At 29.2% G+C, this 21,878-nt stretch overlaps 1 protein-coding gene across 2 annotated transcripts in view; it reads left to right on the top strand.

Annotated features, from left to right (window-relative positions):
- Window positions 1–26: 26 nt before the first annotated feature.
- Window positions 27–21,878, top strand: part of LOC126894483 (uncharacterized) — a 28,370-nt gene continuing 6,518 nt past the window's right edge. Inside the window, exons 1-8 of one of the 2 annotated variants that reach the window (XM_050665536.1) lie at window positions 27–950; window positions 7,808–8,017; window positions 9,279–9,446; window positions 9,528–9,563; window positions 11,222–11,248; window positions 17,724–17,772; window positions 17,849–18,309; window positions 19,638–20,249. In XM_050665536.1, coding sequence (XP_050521493.1) covers window positions 711–950; window positions 7,808–8,017; window positions 9,279–9,446; window positions 9,528–9,563; window positions 11,222–11,248; window positions 17,724–17,772; window positions 17,849–18,309; window positions 19,638–20,249 — 1,803 coding nt within the window. In that variant the 5' untranslated portion in view covers window positions 27–710. Of the gene's footprint in view, window positions 951–7,807; window positions 8,018–9,278; window positions 9,447–9,527; window positions 9,564–11,221; window positions 11,249–14,905; window positions 15,160–17,723; window positions 17,773–17,848; window positions 18,310–19,637; window positions 20,250–21,878 lie in introns of those variants that run through there. The other variant, XM_050665537.1, reaches the window with a different exon arrangement.

Raw genomic sequence — 21,878 nt, 5'->3', positions numbered from 1 at the left:
CAGTGCATTTTTATGTGCCCGACCGAAACCGACAAGTGAGTCGTCCCCGTCGTCTCTCCGTCCGCCACCGCCGTGTTTCTTGTGTTCTGTGTAAGTGTTTATATGTGTGTTTAAAATCAATTGCTTATGTGAAATTTACTGTTTAAGTACTTGCCGTTTAATTATTAATTTGTAATTTAACTGCATACTTTGTGAACATTGTAACATTCGTTCGTTTACCTTAACTGTCGTCTTCGGTCAGATTTCGCATTAGTCGCATATAGTTATCGATCAGTTCTCTTGTTTGATCGCCTTGTTTTTGTTTTGTTATCTTACCGATAATTCTTTAATTCGAGAGATGATTAAATATTCATTTCCTCTGCTTTAACAAGTAAAATAATATGGCTTATAAAATCTTAAGTTTTCGCTCAATGTGTGTTTTTCCAAGAAATAGTTAATGTTTGTGTTTATGTATTTTCGCAATCTAGAGGAGACAGTGAAACATCTTACTTAAAACGAGAATAAATATTTAAATCTAAAAGGAGATCTAGGATTTGCAATGTTGCAATGATACCTTACTCATAATGAAAATCATTGATTTAACTATACAGAAACAAGTGCTGGCCTGTGTGATAAGGCTTTTGAAAAATAATCACTATGATTTGTCAACCAATGTGTGACAAGCTGTTAAAAGTTTTTAGTGGACCGTACGACTAATTTGCAGTATTGACATGGAAACAGATATTAAACAGCGCACTAAGCGCAGTAAACGACGTGAAAGGGCCCAGCGTATGCATGCCCAGAAACATGAAATGGATAGTGGTGAAGATGATGAACTTGTAGCAAAAGAAAAAGTTAAAAGGCCTCCCCCCCCTAGTCGCCGAAAAAAGAATAAAGATACTGCATTATTTGATGAAGATGTTGTTGATGGATTTGCAATTCTATCTTTTAAATCATATGAAGACTTAGAGGTAAGTGTTAAATGTTTATATCTACTTATAATTAAAAACAATTAATTAAATTTTACATATTTGAAACTATACTAAGTAAGGATATAATACTGCTTTTATTTAAATACTATTCATTATAAAATAAATTTACCTGTAAATATTTTTATTTAAAGCTACTTTAATATTTTTTATAGTACTATGACAACTTACAAAAGTAATTCAATAATTTAATTTTTTGGTAAATTCAAAATTTAACTATTTTATGTATGTTGTTCATTAACACAAATAACTATGTATTCATTTAAGGGAAGTTATTTTTATAATAGCATTTAATATTAATCGAATTTTTTAATATCTTAGGTATTTTTCAACTTTAAAGTATTAGATGTTAACTTAAACTTTGTATACTTAAAAATTATATCCTAAAGGTTATAGTTTATTAATCTTTTTAGTCCATAGTAGTAGGTTGAATCCAAAAGTATATTATTTATAATTTTTTTTATACTTTACTTTCAATTTTAGAATTGTTCTTAATTATTATACATTTTTTCTTTAGATTTGTATTTATATTATCATACCAATTATATACTGTTTCTAAAAAATAGATTATAAACTGATACTATGGCTATTATTTTTCAAATAATATTTAAAACATTTTTAAAAGTTATTTAATTGTAAATAATGATTTTACACTATTATTTAATAAGTTGTAGTTTAATCAAGATAATAATCCACTAAAAATTAAATTAAAAGAAAATTTTTTTTTAATTTTAAAGAATTGTTGACAGTTTTAAAAAAATAGAAATGTGTTTGCATATGTTAGATAGGTATATTAATTTAAGAAAAACTTAACTCTCTTGATAAGTCTTATTTTACATTTGAATACAAGGTGTGGTTATGTTTTGAACAAATTTAAATCAAGATTTATTACAAAAATATGAATGTATTGAATAAAAATACCAGTAGTAAATTATGTATAATTAAAAAAATATGTGATTGTTAATTTCTACTACTATTATTATAAAATGATGCAGGGGTTATTTTATACAAACATTTTTGTTGATTAAGCAATATTTAATAAATTTAAATATAAGATATCCTGATATTCAGAACATAATTATGGTTGCCGCTCAATCATAATCAAATATAAATTTTAAAATTCCACTTCTGAAAACTTGACATCCATCCTAAGTGGGGTCATCCAATTAGACTGTACTTTTATTGAATAATTTTTATATATTGTATACATTTTTTTTCTTTTGAAATCTTTTTTCACTATTGAAGTACTTTATTTTTATTAAATTTATAAGATAAATAGTGGGTTATGTTTTTAATAAAGTGGTGTTGTATCAATCGGCTAGTTGTATTTTTATGGCTTTCTAAATAATTACATAATTGTTTGACACATAATTTTATCATAGCAGATTTTAAATGCCTATTAAATAAAATTAATCACATAAACATAGATATTCAGATCTAAATTCATGTACTTTGCCACATATAGAAGTAAAATTTTAGAAATGTTTTTAATTTAATATTAATAATACTAAGTATTTATGTGATAAATATAAAATAAATAAAAGTGTAATTACTCTGAAAATATATTAAAAGAAATTTAATCCAATTTTAGGATAATCTATTTATATAAAAAATTCAATTAATAGGTAATTTTTAAATACTTTACTGTTGATTATTTGAATTACTTTTTACTAATTTGTCTTTAAGATAACCTCTGTAATAACTTGTATATGGTAAATATCTGTTTCTTAAGTGATGAATATTCATCAATTCACGATTTAATCATGATTTTGAAAGGTTTTCTGTATTTTCTTATAGTTTTATTGGTTGTTAAAATATTTAAATATTGTATATGTAACGAGAATTTTATTAATTCTAATCTCTATAAATATATATAAAGGATTGTAAATTTAAAAAAATTGTTTAAATATTATAGCTCAACAAATTTGAATCATCAAATCCAGTATGCTTGTGATTTATGATCATTTTGAAAACTGTTGTTTAAACACTTTAATGTCTATTTATTTTGAAAATAATTATCACAAGTATAATTTGTTTTTGCATTTATTGATTTGAAATTTCATATTTATTGTTCAATACTCTAAAGGATGACAAATTCAAGAGTTTATTTAAAATTCAAATAAATTTCAAATATTATTTTGAAACTAAAAAATATTAAAAATGTTTTAACCAAAAAGCCACAAAAAATACTAAAAGATTTCATATACGTATTTTAGGAATAATGTTACCATCATTAGCACTAAATATATACTATTTATAACATACTTCTAAGTTTGTTTCAATAAATTATCAGTTAGAATACAATTTTTTAAATTTTTTACATGCGAATATTACATAAGAAATTTAATGACTATATGAATTTTAGCTTGATAAAAAAAAATTGTACTGGAAGAAAAAATTAAAAGTATTTTTTATATTTTTGAATACATAGAATTATTTAAACTATATTTTTGTGTGTATATAACACTTGATTATTCTTTGAATTTTTGACGTTATGATAACAACTAATAATTTTTTATAATTAATTAATTTAACTTTTACAAAATTATTATTGATAAATTTGAAACTGCACTAAAAATAATTGATTTGTAACAAAGATATACTTTATTATGAGAAGTATTTAATTAAAAAAAAAAATTGGTGAAACTAATCATTGTATGTAGTTTGATTTTCATGTTAATTGGATAATGGTATAAAGTGACTCTACTTGCAATTTTTTTATACTTTTTCTCATCTTTTGTAAGTACAAGTTAAGATTATTACATACTTTTTTTTTTTTTACGACATAATAACTCAATTTATTTCAACTGGTAGCTATTGTAATAGTTATATAAATTACTTAATAATTGTGGTGCTTTATATTTAGAATCTTGAGATTAATTTTAATTTTTTGTTTTAATTCATTTCTAGTGCCTGTTCAGATTAAATTAATTAGATATTTTTTCTTTCCGTCGGTAACGTTTGTTTTTACTCTTTTCTCTCGTTTAAAAATCCTCATGCACACATCAAATTGTCTACAGCCGTACCATCAATCAGAATTGTCCAACTACTTGCCTCTCGATTACCGGCCTTTTTAATAGAGATACTGAGAAATAGCTTTCGAGCTATTTCTTAAAAGAAATAGCATTCACGTCGAAAAATATTTTGATAATTGCCTTAATCGCATGATTTTATAAATAATTATACTCTAATCGCCGACAGAAATACTCATTAAAAATAATAACCCGGGTGTAAGTATATTTTGAGTTTTATGATTCGTGAATGTTCAATATATCATATTGCTAATGCTGTTCCGGTTTAGGTTACGCAGGTATGCTTTTGGTACCGAAAATATTAATGTCATCCAATGTTATTATCATAATCATTATTGTCGTGATGATGCTGATTACAATTATTATTGTTACTGTATTTTTGTTGAAAACTAGATAAGAGAATACATTTTGTAAAATATGTGAGGGACGGACAATTGATTTTATCGCACTCGCGCTCATGACTTGTTATTATTTAAAAAAAAAAAAAAGTACACGTATCTTTTTTTAGTACAAAAATATCTTTTAACCGACTGCCACCCATACAGATACTACTTTATACTTTGCTATTGCGTGACGAGATCGATTTATTTATTCCAAAAAAAAAAAAAATGAATAAAAAGGAATAACAATAAAAACAAACTAGGTAGGTTCGAATGTACAATAATGGGAAGATAGTCGGGTGTTTTTATTATTAAACGGCGGTGAGGAGATCGCGATTGTTGTGGTGGTGCGGTGCGGTGGTAATTTGTCCGCGTCATGTTTATCCGTGTTCGTTGGACGGCGTGCCGCGCGATCCGTATGTCCGAGCCGGTTCCAGCGTTGCCGGCGGCATTCCCCACTCGTCCCGCCATTTGTATGGTCGGACACACGCGGCAGTTGGTTCGGCCGCGATCGATCGATACTCGTCACCGGACGACTAGTGAGCGGAAGCCTGGGATGAAAAGCGGCCTCAGCATCTTCAATACCCAGTAAGGATAGCCGCCCTTCTAGCGTATTGTTTCCTTGGAACAAATTCTGCCATTTTACTACCTCGTGATATGGTCTAGCAATAGATACCGCGACTATTTATTTGCAGTTATTTATTTACATGTTCCTGATTCCCTTTCCGACCGATTTAATTGTACGCTAAATGTAATTTATGTAGCCGAATATTATCTTGTAAAATCCCTGTGAGCTTCGAAAATTAAGTAAAACGATTGATCACTTACAATGAAATTGTATGATAACTGTCAAATAAACGATCTTTATATATAGCGCTTTTAAATAGTAAATATGCCATTACGTCGTGTCGATGCATTTTTACTTTTATGTTAATGGTTATTTAGAACCGAGTCTAAGTCGGGGTTGCATCGCAAATTATTTAGTATTCTACGTTTCCATCCATTGTCTGTGGCAAAATAAGTAGAAGTTGCTTGTTTTTTATGCTCTACGGACCGTTAACCTTCTCACACGTGCCTAATAGGAAATCCGTTTATGAAATTGAAATAAAAAATTTTCTTATGACTAGCTGATGTATCGTAGCCATGCGCTAGTATAAAATATTACATTTAAAATGAATGCTGAGTCTCGTACTGCACAAATTGACTACAGGGTATACCCGGTGGCAATATTGCAAAACGAGTTGAGTCATAAAGTTTTAATGGAAACGTTGCTCCATGATTAACTAACGGTTAAACGCATATTATAGTGATAATGATAATAAAATAATAATCTATATGTCGTTTTCCCATTGGTTCCAGTTAGCAAAATTAACCGTATAAAGTTTTAGTTGCCATAAATTTAGTTTAATTTTGGCTATAGTGATATTCTACCTCAATTGATAGTAATTGTAGTAATAATCACGGTTTTTATGAGAGTATAGAATGGGTGATCGAAATTTATCGGCTCGTACCATTGATTTAAGTATTTTTTTAAAAAAAATTCTATTACGTACCGCTGATCGTAATTCATTGAACGTGAGATTTTTATTAGTTGTCTACAGAGGTAGATTATTTTTATTGCAGTTTTTGTACTGTTTTAGTTAAAATGAATTAATCATGTAATTGACGTATGTTTACTAGCTATAATTGGCTATATGTCGTGAACCATACCATGTATGTTTATTTATAATATTTATGTTAAATATATTAAAATAAAAAATTATTAAAATCGTGGGATTAGAATGGTCGATTTAGACTGGTTTAAAATATGTCAATGACAGATAATATTATACAAGTACATTGCATAGTAGATGTTCAATTCGACTCGAGTGGGACTAAATATTAAATAGGTAGTTATTATAGTGTTGCAGGATATTCTACAATTGCACCTACATGATTTTCTTTTTTGTATGTTGGCAAATTTATCTGCAAGTCGCACTCGTGAAAAACAACATCATCGGCTGGATTATATACAGTCTGGACCACTTGCTTTTATGATTACTGCAAAGTAATTAAACAAAGACTGTTTTACGACTCTCCCTCGATCCCCTCGGCACTCGACTCGTGCGGTAAATAAAATGAGACTTCAACCGCGTTATGATAGATACTCGAAACGCTATTTACATAATTACTTCTTCGCAGCGAGAAAAATTAAATAATATTTCATCTTCTTTTCATAACAATAATAATAATTTGTATGAGCGCGTAGACGTCGTGATAATTAAACTTGGTTGTTAACGCAAATCCGATTTAGTGCGATTTCTTCGTTTTGTATCTCTAAGAATCTTCAAAGTAAAATTCATTACTTTATATTAAACAATAAAAAGTTTAAAAAACAACGCAACTTATTCTATTGATATGATGCAGTGTTAAAGCGGTAAAAGCTTTTGACTTTCGTTTTTATTATAAAATAATTATGCATGAGATGCATCCGTTAGTTAGACAAACAGGTCGACCCTTCGGTGTGGGTTCGACACAATTATGTTTCTTGTACACCATCAAAATTCATGTTGGGGGGGTATTTTATAGCGGTGACCCTTTGCTCTTAATTGTATTGTAATAAATTGAAACGCTTTAAACAAGTCATGGTTATTAAGCAGTTAAATGGGTTTCATAAAATATTATTTAATTAAGCGGTTTAATTATATTTTTATACGAATGTTTTTTTTTAATTAATGAATATAAAATCTGGCTAATTATATATTATTTATATTATTATAATTCATTATTTTTTTACACTACTACCCTACGTTGTAATGTAACATATTATGTTCAACAGTAGATAACGCGTGTCAATATTAATAGTAGCAGTAAAAACATTTTAAAACTGTGAGATATAATTTATTCGTTTTGTTGTTTTGATGATCTCAAAGAACAAATTACACAATATAACGCTGTTAAGTGTATTACTTTGTAGTTATTATTACTTATAAGAATGAAACCCGTGTGTGTTCGCGACCCTAAGTACTGGTGGAATATGTTTGTAGTATTACAATGGGGTACGAGCGTGAGTAATGCGTTTTGCGGGCCTTCATTAAAAAGCTTTCCAAAGCGATTCATAAGTTTTCTTGTGTAAAACATGGAGAATTAAGCGGCTGCACGTGAGATACTTAAAAATAAAACGTTAAGGCGTAATTGGTCTTCAAACAAATTTTCTTGTTTCTTATATAAGGGATAAACTTATATAAATCATAAACTGTTAAAATATTTAGAATCTCTAATTGTTTTTGATAATTATACTTTTTTATGGCTCCTAAGTTAAGTAGTGGACTTACATCCCTGTATACAGCTTGTGCTTTTATTACTGATATATTTATATATATATATATAAATCAGTTCTAGTAATCTTAAAACCATAATTATAATTGAGTTTGTTTTGTTGTTTCAGACTTGCGTGCAACAATGTTTGGTCAAAAGTGCTGTCACGTTGGGTCTAGACCCGTCGTCACACCGCAAATATCACCACCGGAATCATGTGCACAACCACAACAACAACAATCATCATGATAGCAACTCCAGTACACCTGTCACTCCAGTGAAAACCGAATATAACGTACCTAGTCCTCCCACGACGCCTAACCACTTCAATCATAACAAGGTAAGCTTTGAGGTAGCAATGCCTACGTCGTAACACGAATTCGTGTGATTTTTATTTTTCATGATGATGTTAAGATTATAATTTTATTTATAAAGAAATAAGATTTAGCAACTCTAAAGAATGTTCTGTTTTTTTTTTTCAAAATTAACTTTTTTTATTAGTTTTCTCTCAATACATTTACTATACAATAAACCAAAGCGTAGGACGTTTACAAAAGACTTGAATATTCATATGAACCAATTACTATACATACAAAAATAAATATAAAAACACAGGTGTTTTTTTTTTCATTAAATTAAACATTATCATAAATAATTGACACTTATACATATTTTAAATAGCAGTTTATTTTTTTAAATAAACAATAGTACCTATTAAACTTAAAGAGAGGACTTCTTATGATGTTAAATTTTTTTTTACTTTTTACTATATAAATTCCTTAGTTACTTTCGTCAAAAGATTCATGAATATCTTACTTTGTTAAAAAACAGTTAATACTTTATTTAAATGGAAATAAATACTGTTATAAAACAAACTTGTGGTTCTTTATAGACTATTAGTAATATGGTATTATAACTCTGTTATTATTACATTTATGTATTTGGCATTTTTATCTTGACAGAGTTTTTTGTAATAATTATTTTAATTTTTATTGATTGGGTATACCAAAAAATATAGTTTTTATGTTTCTACTCAAATTACTATTAATATTTAAAATTATTCAGACCATTGAATATTTAATATTGTTCAAAACGAATTAGCGATACTATATATAAAATTTTTTGAGAAATTCAATGATAGACTCAGATTTTTTATAAAATTAATATATAATGCATTGATTTAATAATAAAAAAGTTTTCTGTGAGATTTAATTTCACAGAAAACTTTATATGTTCAACTGTAAATTTGACAAAAATGAAGTAGGTGGTGTAGTTTTTTATTCGACGATTTTGAAATTTATACTTATAATGTGAAAAATAAAAAAAATGTGAAAATATTAGTAATTATTTTAAAATAAGTACCAGGTGCAATATTTAAAATTAATGATGTCAATTTTTTGCTATTTATTATTTACTATGATTTAATTTATTTTGCAATAAAATGAAAACGTTTTACATGTTCATTTTATAATATTAATTTTTATGTGTTTTTATTGTATAGTATGTATTACCTATTGAATCGTGTGATAAACAATTTGAATTATTAATTCTTTTTTTTTGGATTCAGTAATTTTATATTTTATTGTCATTTATTTTATTAGAATTCATCGTCCCTGGATTTGAAGAATGACAGTGAAGGCGGAGAAAATGATTCATCGTTAGTGAATTCCAACTCGGTACAGTCATTTAAAAGACCATTTGTTGCAAAAACTTCTTTGCCAAACCAAAGCGGCCATAGACGGTCTAGTTCAAGGGAGAGATCAAGCGATGTGAGTTTATTGTTTTATATTCAAAATACTTCTTGTTATACATTGATAAATATATAAAATTTTCTGCTATAAATATTGCAGGCTAGCAGTAATTGCAGTTCTGGCAGAGGATACATCGTAAGTATTCTGTTATAATTCTATGTAATTCTTTATCATTTTTAATTTCAACCGGTTTTACTAGTGTATCATACGTTTTCATTCGAAAAAAAAAAACATTTTCAATGGCGAGAGTACATTGACTTTGAGTCGCAATGACAGTTTATATATATATTTTTTGTAGGTTATTAAACATATAATTGATTGATTATATTGCAACGCTTTATTTGAGCAATAGTTTCTATTTAAGTTTATTGCCGTTTGTATTTATAAAATGTTTAATATTCATTATTAACTCGATATATTACACATAATTCTCGTAAAAAATGTTGATCAATGATATTTAAAACTGTAATTTTAAGCTGACTTATTTATTGATAATAGGTTACAATTTATGTACATTGTATATATCAATATTATAAAATACACCAAAAAAAGTTCCTTATATGATACTGTTTATTAATTTCACGATTTTATATAAAGTATACAGGGCGGTCGGTTTATTAAAAACTACTCGTTTGCTCGCAATATAATACATTATTGAAAAAATATTTATTTTTTTTTGTATATATACATATAATTCTTGTTTTATCAGCCACTAATTACTTTTTAGAATCGTCTCTTAGTACTTTTTGGAGTGTCAACTTTATTTTTCCAAATAGAGTCATACGTAATAGATAATGATTTAATTAAGAAAATGACTGATTGATAACAATTTTTGGATCAATATTTCAGAAGTTTATAATTTAAAGTAATGGCTGAAGATAAAAAGTGGGTGGTGATAATTTTATGATGAGACCTGGTATTCTTCTAGATTTTAAAATGAGATTAACTTCCTAAGTACTGGTCGAAAAGTTGTTGTCAACCAGTCATTTTCTTAATTAGATCATTATCTATTAAATAGGCTAGTTAATTATGTATGTCTAAATTTTGAAAAAATAAAGTTGACACAAATAAGTTATAAGAGATGATTTTAAAAAGTAGTTAATAGCTAATAAATCAAAATATATATATATATATATAACTAAAAAAAACAAAATTATTTTATATTGTATTTATTTTGCGAGTAATTGAGTGGTTTATGATTAACCGATCACCCTGTGTTGAGTAGGTTTTTTTTTACTTTACTCGAACTTAGAAAATGTCAAAACTATAAAAAAAAAATTATTTATATTAGTCAAATAATATTTCATCCAGATATGTTTAAAAATTTTAAATAATTTTTATTAACTTATCATATTTAGGCAGAATACTTCCCTGAAAACCTTGAGAATACTTTTTAAGATCATTATATAACCTAAAAAATGATTAATGAATCTAAATCATACAATTGATATGGTCTTAAATACTCAAGGATTTTGACGGATGTACATTTATTCTAAATAATAATATTTAATTTAAAAAGTTATTTTTCAAGTATATGTATTCGTCGTTTTTTTTTTTTAAATTTATAACGTAATAATAATAATACTTTATAAAAAATAAATGTATAATACAAAATGTGAATATTTAAAATTTTTGTGTTTCAACATTGATTTTTTTTATCTAAATAAATATTTTTTTTAATGAATAAAATATAAAATCATTTTTAGATTTGATACAATGACTTTAAAAGTATTTGAAAAAGTGTTTAAATAATTAAATCTATTAAAATGTTTGTTTTATTTTTATTTTTGCAGTGTGATAGTGAAGATGATGGCGATAAGGTAAGGCTACTTCGTGAAAGCTTCTACTATTATTACTATATTAGTATTCAATATTCATTAATTTGCTGAATATACATAATTCTTTTCTTTTTTTCAATTTAACTTTAAAGTGATATGTAACTATATTTTTATTTTAGACTGAAAGTTATTTTTATTATTCTATTTATTTATACTATTTAAAGTTTTTATTTTTCTTTCAACACCTACGATTTGAATACATTATACAGTTGTAAACGAATTGACGCTTTAAACAGTAAAACTGTCTGTCGCCTTCATTCCCTAACGTTATTCGATCATGTTATTGTGGTATTTCATGATCTAAATGATAAATTTGTATGTTTTAATGTATCGGTTTCGCAATTTAAAAACTACAAGTATAAATTTACATGACTAGTTTATTTAATTACTTTGAACATTTGTTTGTTTAAGTCTGTTTTAAAATTAACTATACACATAAGATCTTTCATTGAAAGTCATTTTTAATGATCGCGCAAATATTTCTTTCTTAAAACTTTTTTTTTATTTACAATTTATTTTAGTTTATCAATTGTTAGATTACTTTTTTAAAGTTTTTTATCATTCCTAAAAAAAGAAAAAAAAAGCCAATCGTTTGTTCAGCTGTTCATAATATTTACTGTTGAAATGATTTGAATTTACTTAGGTTTAGTTTGTATAATAATATAAATATAAAAAGAAACATATGTATTTTTTTTACACAAAACAATAACCTTTAAACATAATGCATTTAACTAACGTGAAGAATGTTGGAATATACGTGGCACGATTCCAATTAAGAAAAAATCTTGAGTATTGCCAATCAAAAATAACCTTAAATGCACCCGTTCCGTGCATGTTAAAAAGGTACCCGGTTCAGTGTTTTGATAAGTGACTAATGTATCTTCATTTAATTTCAATATTGTACCCTAGATTAATTCATCTTGTTTACTTAAATTCAATTTGATTTACATCTATATTCCGTTGTCACAAAGCTTAGGCTCTAACTTAACACAAAGTATTCAAAAACATTTTTTTTGTTAGTTACACAAAAGTTTTAACACAACAAGATTTTACGAGGTTTAATTTATTATGGGTCCCTTGTAAATACAAATTGTTTAGGAATGTAAGTTATTATTTTAAGCATCATAAATTATCGAACGTACCCATTATTTTTTATCGTAGTAAATTACATTTTAAACGTGTACAATAAAATTATTTTACAAAGTATTGGTTGGGTTAAACACTTAAAAAAAGGTATCAATATAGTACTGTGTTTTTGACATTATGTCTTTTATTACTCAACACTTACAAAGCACAGTATGTAAATTTTTTTTAAGAATTAAGTTTTTGCTAATGACCATTATTACTTGGTCCTAATACATTTAAATTGCAACTAAAATAGAATTTTCTATAAACATCATGTTATCTTTATTTTCGATATTAATTAAATACATTTTAATAAACTTAAATAACTTCTTAGTTTTTTGTAGTTAGTAAGTGTCAACTTCTTATTTTGTCTCAAATAAAACTGTTAGATGTGCACCTTACTTTAAAGCTTAATTGATAAATTATCCTTGATGTGTGAATTGTATTTTAACATTTCTTATTAACTTATTATACTATTAAAATATGTGGGTCATTATGGGTAAACATATCCCAATTTATAAGTGTTTATTGTTGATTGTGTAGGTAAATACTAATATATTTTCTGTTTTCTTGTGTTAATGCTAGTTTTTAATTTATTCATGCAAAAGTCATTTTGTTATTTTAACTCCTATTGTTAATTTTTCTATACAAGGTTTTTTTAAGCTTGTAGTTCTAGAATAACTAAAACTCGCTAATGAACCAATTATGTATGTCTATATAAAATTGATAATGTTTCCTAAATCTGTATTTCTATTAGAATATTTTTTTTCGTATCAAGTTTCAATGACCTATGGGGTATATCAATACCATTAATAAACAATTATTGAGAGTTGATAGGCTTAATTCCTCATATAACTAACGAAAACCTGTTTAAAAATTTAAAAATGCAATACAGTTTGTTGTAATTTTGAGTAACACACTTACCATGTGATTTAAATTTATATATTTCATAACATCATATTAATCGTTTTCTTGTTTCGAACATCATCGTTATTTTAATAGGTTGTAAGTGGCTCTTGTTTACATTTGCTATGTATAATTTATAATACTCATCGATCCAAAGTTTGTATAGTTTTCATATTAATATAATTCCTCCTAAGGCGATAAAATTGAGTTTACACCAATTCATTTTACTGTGTAACTACTGAGTAAACACCATTATAACGTTTTATACTAACATTATTATTGCAACAGTTGGTAGAACAATGTTATCATTATACTTGTTGTGCGAAATGACAATCTTGATTATAACACGACGAGTCGTGTCTTGCAATTTTTACAGAGACTCTTGTACATTATTTTTGTCGTCTAAAAACCACAGACTACCTTTTAACCTTTTTTTAATAACCATCTCTAAATTCAGGCTCGTGTGGTAGTCGTTTTGTAATTATCTTGATTATCTCTATCATAAAAAACAATCTATAGAATATTTTTATTTTCTTTCCCTTATCGACCCACGGTGAAAATTCGGTACCAAACGACCGTAAAAATCTTGTCAGACCCCCGGGGCGCTAACCCCGCTACAGCCACAGTTTTTGTGGTGCTTATTTTTTTATTTCCGTCGATTTGTTCTTGGCCAAAATCTATCCCTCTTTATTCTCCGTCTCGAGCCATCTTGTTACTCCCTTCAAACTAACAAAAAGTCGTGAAGTTATATTAACATCAACAATTCGTTACGATGGGAAGGAGATATTTGGATGTTTTCCTCGTGCAAAACTATAATAATAATAATCCTAATGGTTTCATGACAACTTTTCGCAGCGATGGCGTTGACATGAATATTTATCGCGATACAGAACATTTTTATAGAGTAAAAGAGTCATAAATTTATTCAATTTTTTGTGAAAGTATTGCATTTTTTATTACTTTTTAATACCCCCTGGACACAACAACAGTTTGGTCGACACATGTTGTGTTTACTTGTGTCAAGTGTATTTTTATATCATACAATTATTACAACGACATTATTAGTGAAAATCAGAGTTTAAAATCAACTCTGCATGTGAAATAGTCTATTATCTAGCATGATGTTCGTGCGTCCAGTTGACGATTACATCCGTCATTTTGTTGTGTCTGTTGGTAGAAAAAATACATATTTTTTTTTATCTAACACCAACCAGGTCGATATTTTTTATGAATAAAAGAAACGGCGCGTAAGAGCCGAGTAGGCTGTTGGTTGTGTGATTGCTGCCGATGGTTCTCTCTCTGTAAACGTGCTGGAATTTTCTTTGCTATGTACTTAAATATTTTCCCTCCTCCTGACACACTCTCTTGCACACTTACACAAGCTCACTAAAGTTTTTACGACCCTTGGGGGAAATGTGAGCGGAAAAATATTGGCAGGGGTAGTGTACTAGAGAAGACGAAGAAACCAGAGACCGGCGGCCCAGACGCGTGCGCAACAAACAGTGGCGGTGGCCTTCTCTCCCAGTGCGCCTCCGTATACGTATTCGGCGTGGCGGCGACGTGGTATCGGAGCCGAACAGACCACGAGTCGCGGCGACCGCCCGTTTATTGTCTAGTTGTTCGTGAGCTTATGTTCGGTGCCGTCCGTCGCCGCTGCTCGCGTCCATTACGATTCGTTCAAACGCTAACGTGTTTTTTTGTGTTGTGTAAATTTCATAGTGATAAAAATTTATCAAATTTTATACGAGTATAATTTTTTTTTTTTTTATTCGTTTTAATACAAGCATGTCTACAAAATGCCGCCCTTCGAGCAACCCACCGCTGTCTCCATGACTGTGGACAGTCCTCCCGACAGTCAACCGGTAGGCAAACTATTTTTCCTCTATTTAAAAACAACGCTCGTTATATTCACAACACCCAATGCTCACGTGTTCATGTCTAGTGTGTCTTTGGACCATTTATGAATTTTGAACGATAGCCGCCTTCATATGATATACCCGCACTGCGCTCGTTCGCCGTCGCCGGAAATTTAATGCGCCTTTAATGCTGCTCCGGTTATCGTGTATTATTTTTATGTGTGTGCTTCTATATTTTATTTGATTTTTTTTCGCGTTCGTTTCACTTTAACCATATTCGCGTTTTTATGGTCGGTTTAAAGTCTACACGACTTTACGACGGCGCTCGTCGCCTCCTTGAGGGGTATTTTTTATGGTCACCTCCCGTCCCTTTGAGTCTACGTAATTCTCTCTCCAGCTGCGAAATCAAACTTCGCTGTTGTAGTAATGCATGGAAAATGTGTACGTTTTGCAATATTATGTGCTTATTTTTTACTGTCAGTTGTAGTTGAGAGGTTCCTGATATTTTTTTGGCGATGGTAATCGCTTTTTCAGTTTAGTAGAGATTTTCTTTATTTTTATACCTTTTTAACTTCTTGTAAACATACAACTGAAGACCCTCAAAGTTTTACTCCTGACCTATTTCAACCCGTCTAGCAGCCCACCGAGTCAACAAAGTAATGGTTTATAGTACGTTATTCGTTCTGTATTAGCTTTTTTTTTTTTTTTAACTTGAATAGTAAATTGGAACACTTTTTTTATGACTAATCGATTGTTTTACTATTAAATATTGTGCTATATTTTGTACACATACTGTCTTCATAACTGCTGATGTTTATTATGTTCTCTTCTGGTATTATTCTCCTTTACAAAAGTTCACACTCAAGTTTTGTTGACATTACCGAAATTACCCTCTACAAACATGTATCAATCCCGAGGGATTTACCCTCTGATTTTATTATTTAATGAGCGGCTGCAAAACTATGACTGAACTACTTAATACACTTATGCATTCCACCTATAGGTTCTTTACATAATTGCCTCGTCATACCACCTTTCTTTATTATTATAATGCATTTTTTACTATAAAGATTATGTAATAAAAATTATTTTTTCCTCATCAATTGATTGAAAATTCATACAATAAAAATATTTGGCGTAAATTATCTCGTTGATTAAAAGGCATAGAGCGCTAAATAAATTTAAAGGCCATTGTATGTATCGATTCACGTTATACTCATGTTGGCACTTTTGCACTGAATATAATTAAAGCAATTCTAGAAATAATAATTGATCACTTAAAGCATCCATGACAAAAAAAAAAAAAAAATGTTATGACTTTACTTGGTGTTACGCAAGTCAAAGCAACTCTTAAAATGATTTTGTAACACGCTAGATGGTCCCAAACAGGTGTAATACGATTTTAATTATTACCACTGCATCGATTAAACATAATTTATTAATTTTATTGCGTGAACAGTACGCACACAGAAATACAAATGTTTAAAATGAATAAATTAAAGTCATAAATAAAACTAATAACGTCATCTTGAAATTCATATAATATACGAGTGTGTATTCCCATTTCGAGTACCTATTATTTTATTTTCACTTCATATCAAGCACTTTATTCGAGAAACAGTAGATTGGATTCGTACATGTTAATGTCGTATCTGAAAATTAAAATATAAGTTGTATTTAAAAATGTTCATTGTAAATTATTTTGTCAACGAAATAATGCAACTTAAAATGATAATTATAATTTTGGCTTTATTAATTTAAGTTTCTTATATTTTCTTTTTAAATAATATCAAATAAATAATTATAACAAGTTTTCTAAAAATCAATTAAAATATTGGTTTTAAAACAATTATTCAAAAATCATTATTACTGTTAGTAGTATTATTCTAATTGCTAACTAGAACTAAACCCATGTCTTGTTTGATAATTTTTTAATTACCATTCAGGCGACAATTTGTATACGCTTTAATCTGGTGTCGACGAAAACGATAATTAACATCCTTTAACGATGTCTACTGACTATTTATACCGCATTTTTCATGCTAGTTCTCAATAGCAACAAATTTTAATGGCCATTGCAGCTAATCGTTAACTTGTCGTTTAATACCATCCATAGCTATCAAACAGAGAACTTATGTATTTCTATTAAAAAAAAATGCATCGTTGTTGTATTATATTCTGACGTTTATATCAAAAATATTGCATCTTGTGTGCTCAAATTAGGATATTCATCTACAAAAGTCATGATGTTAAATATTTGCTTCTTGAGCAAAGTCATTCAAAGCGACGTGGTCACCTCTTAGGAGATGTCAATTATTCTGAATTAATGTTTAAAAAGTTATAGTTATGTCTTCTTCTATTAAAGTGAGGTATACTTACTTTATTTTTATTCGATAATTTCTTATATTGTTAAAGTCGTTGAAAGTTGAACTGGTGACAGGACGTACTAGGTACCGTTGTGTATAAAACTGGGCCATATAATTTCTCTTAATCCTATCGTTTTTATTTTTACTCTTTAAAAACAAACTTTTTTACAACAAATAACTATATTAGTATTGATATTTTTGTAGGGCTCGGACAACTCAGATCTATTCCGCACCACTTTGGTTTCCAGGAAAGGTAAGCATTTTTATTACGGCAGTCACAGTAAAACATTATTGCATTACAAAATATATCTTATTTATACACTTTTTAGATGAGCTACCCGGTAGAGTTCCTTCTACCGAGTGTGGAAGTCAACAGCAATCATTACCTTCGGCAACGGTATCGGCGGAACCTGTACCGACGGCGACGACTACTACGACAACGACGACGACACCGCCTAATAACAGGCAACCCTCCTCACCCCCACCGCTAGTCAACGGCATGGACTTTACCAGCCGACCGCCTACCCCTGAAGCGACAACCACCGTCACGGCTGTTACAACAGATACCACGGGTACCATGGATGTGCTATCTTCCGCGGCTGCTCAAAAGTCTCCGCAACAGATGTTGCCTCCGTCTATGACTCCGCGGACCTTACAAGTATCTCAATCAAATAAGTGTCCGTCACCGGTGGCACAGCTGGAACCTACCCCGCCGGGCTCTCATAAGCCTTCACACACTCTTGTCAACGGGCTTGACACTTTGCCTACGCCTCCTATCGCCTCCGCAATCGTAAGTTATCTGAACCTATTCAATTTTTACTGTCATCGAATAATGCTGTTTTATGTTGCTAACCCATTCCTATTTACGAATAGAATCCAAAACAATTTAGATGATGTAATATATTTTTTTTACTTAACGCAGCATCAAAAACATTTTAGGAAAGTATTTTTGAATTGGTGTAAGCCTTGGGTTGCGATTAATCAATGTGCCCGTGTTTTCTTTGACAAAAATAAAAGTTTTTGCTCGTTAAAAATATTTTACACAATCGTATCCGTTTTATTAATGAAGTTTGGCATTGTCACTTGTTAGTAATGCATGTATAACCCTCATATTAAAATTCGGTTCACTGTATAACATTATTTAATATGACCCCTGTGCTATTTGTATAATTATGATATAATTGCATACCAAGATTATAAAATAAATTTACATTGTCATCTTTTGTATGCCATTGCTCGGTTAGCATTTGTACATCGATATTAATCATAACTACTGCGTTCGCATTGGATCCAGCAACAAATCTTGTAATCTGCGCACGCTTCAGCTAGTGATTCTTTGTTTTCCTTTTCCGGTTAATAGATTCATATGAGCTTTTCTACATTATGTTATCATCGGGTTGCTGCTATACATCAAGCATCACATTGATTACCGCCGTAGAAACAACAAGTACTTGCCGGTCACTTATAAGTCTCGAGTCGCATCACTATTTTCAGTTCAAGATAAACCGACTAATTCAATGTCATAGCTATGCTTTTATGTTCAAATGAAAAATTCACATTCTATGTACGAACGAATAATTTTCATGTTTCGCACGCGTGAATCGAGTAATTACTACCAGAGTTGCTAGTAGAAATAAAGAGTCGTCCGGCATTATTACCATTTAAAGAACACTGGTCGCGTCTTGTACGGGATTTGTGTATTATTATTATTATTATTATATTTTTAATCGCAAACGAGAAATACCGCGAAGAATGTGCTACCATTTGTCAATAACGATAATCCCGTTTTTCTACGTTTACCATTAGTTTGTGTGAACTACTGTAATATAGCTAAATGCACTATAATGATTGTGAAATTATTTGATGCATTTTTTCTTTTTTTTTTTTGAAGTTCCTACAAACGCCTGTTTGAAACAGAATCATTAACTTTAGTTTATACCAAAGTTGTTTTGTTGATTGGCTATGTAAACTGGCTAAAATACATGCGTTTCGTTAGTGTTAATTATTACTTTATAGGCTTATAAACGATAATAAATGTATGTTTTTGTGACTAACCTGTGAAAGAGTAAAGTCTATGAAATTTTTTTTCAAGTATTTTTATTTTACATTATTTTTCAGGTGTCTTCGTCGGGATTAAGTAGTCCGAAGAATTTCTCAACAACGGTGCAACCGTCTATCAGTTCATCGTTGACTCCTTACCAGACTCCACCGCAGGCTTGTGCGCTTTCGCTTAGCATTACCAACTCGTACATTACCCCGTCAACATCGCAACATCCTGTGTTGTCTCACGCAGCCTCCAACTACATACCCAAGTCGTCGGCCAGCCAGCCGCCGTCGCCGCTGCAGCACATTTCTTCGCCATACATTCAAAAACCCAACCAGATGCTTTATCATCCGCCGTTGCATGGGTCGCCGTATCCGCCACCGTCCGGATATCATCCGAGTGCGTATAAACCGGCGCCGTCGCTGCTTACGCCTGCAGCTTCATCATCGTACTTGCCATACACCACGTTGCAGTCAACAACGGCAACCGTATCGGCTTCGAGCACTGTACCAAGTACGGCCACTGGTGGTCATTTAACCACCACTGCACCACCACCATCGTCGGTCGCGGCGACTAGTCTGGTTTTGCCATACCAACCGGCTATTCATGCTCCTCAGCATTATCCGCCGCTGTACGCACCTTACCGGAGTACGCCTTATATGCCGTCTACGCTGTCAAGTGCAGCTGTAAGTATATTTTTACATGTTTAAATATTTAAAATTAAATTTTTTATTGACTTTGAAAAGTTTTCCTTGCAATAGTTTTAGTTAATCGTGTCTAAACTTTTCCCAGAAAAGTCAAATTCGATTAATTGTCTTGTAATATGCTGTATGCAAAGTATAATTTCATTGATTTAATAAGTTTAACTGATTGAAAAATGTCTTAAATGTGTCCAAAATTAAATCTTCACAAACTCAAAATCTATTAGAATTTGATTAATTAAATAACGTATTGTTATCGTATAACCATTTAACTGTTTTAATAACAAGTTTTTTTTTAAATACTGACTTAATGGATAACAATGGAAATTATAATTTATTTTTTACGGCAAAGAACTGTAAATAAAAAGACGTAAAATGATTTTCTGCAAAAGAATAAAAAATGTAGATAATAACTCTTATTTCATAGTTTGTTGAGTTTAAACTTTTATTATTATTAACGGCGATGTTTTGGCACGTTTTGGATTTATGTGGATTGCGAACTTTTAACATCTTGATTCGTATATCCAAATAATAATTCAACACAATGCAGCCTTGTCCCTTTATTTAACTCTCTCATTTTCATTCTAACTCTCCTCGTATAAAGTTTTTTATTTTACATTAATATTTTTATTTTGAAAAACTTTAAACAACATTAATAATGAGGCGACTCTGTTACCGAAAGTAAAAGTATGAAAAGTTCAAACAATAATATCTACAAAACTTTGTTGTTTATATGTGATTATGTGCGTTAAAATTTTTATTGAATGGTGAACCCAACTCGATTAATAATAATTATTAAGCACTTTTCTTGTTTGCAATTACTTGAAAACGTGTTATGTCTCTACAAATGTTCTTCAAAAATCCAATGGGAAATGTTTATTAACTACTTCTAAAGTCATTTTATTGTAAAAAACATAATAATTCATATAATGCAATATCAACTTGTATTTATGTAATAACTATTAATATTTTTTATCTCATTCTCAAGTTTTAACAAGAAATGCTCAACTTATCCATCATCGTTAAAAACTTGAATTTTCTGTCGACTCTTACACTGAATACTAAAACTGTTATCAGTACCTAATCAACTTTTAAAGATATTACGTTATTACGGTAAAAAATCGATTTATCATACATTTGTATAGTTCAAATGATCAGATTGTCTGAATATATAAGTACGCTAATAATAATTATAATGTATGTATATTAAAATATTATCTTAGATTAGATACTGTATTAATGTTTATAAATAACATCATTAACAAGGCTTATCGATAATGTTAAAAGTTATAGTTCATTCGCTTAAGTAAGACTTTATTTAGGGTCAAACATCTATGGTGTACCCATTAAAAATTTTAATTTTAACTTTGACATTACATTACTACCAATTTTCCATGTTTAATTCAATTTTATCAAACTAGATTTATAAATTTAATGAATATATCGATTACTTTAAAAATATATATGCATGTTAAATTTATACATTACAATTTGAATAATTCAAACTGATTTAATTTTAAGGAGTAAGAGATAGAGATAGAACTAAACACTTTTATGAAAATTATTTTGTATTGAAAAAAAATATAAAATGTTTATAAAAAATAAATTTTTTTG

Source organism: Daktulosphaira vitifoliae, unplaced genomic scaffold, assembly GCF_025091365.1.
Source record: "Daktulosphaira vitifoliae isolate Bord-2020 unplaced genomic scaffold, ASM2509136v1 Scaffold_1, whole genome shotgun sequence".
Classification (NCBI taxonomy): Eukaryota; Metazoa; Arthropoda; class Insecta; order Hemiptera; family Phylloxeridae; genus Daktulosphaira; species Daktulosphaira vitifoliae.
Note: the sequence above shows the minus strand (reverse complement) of the source record. Positions and strands in the feature narration are given on the sequence as shown.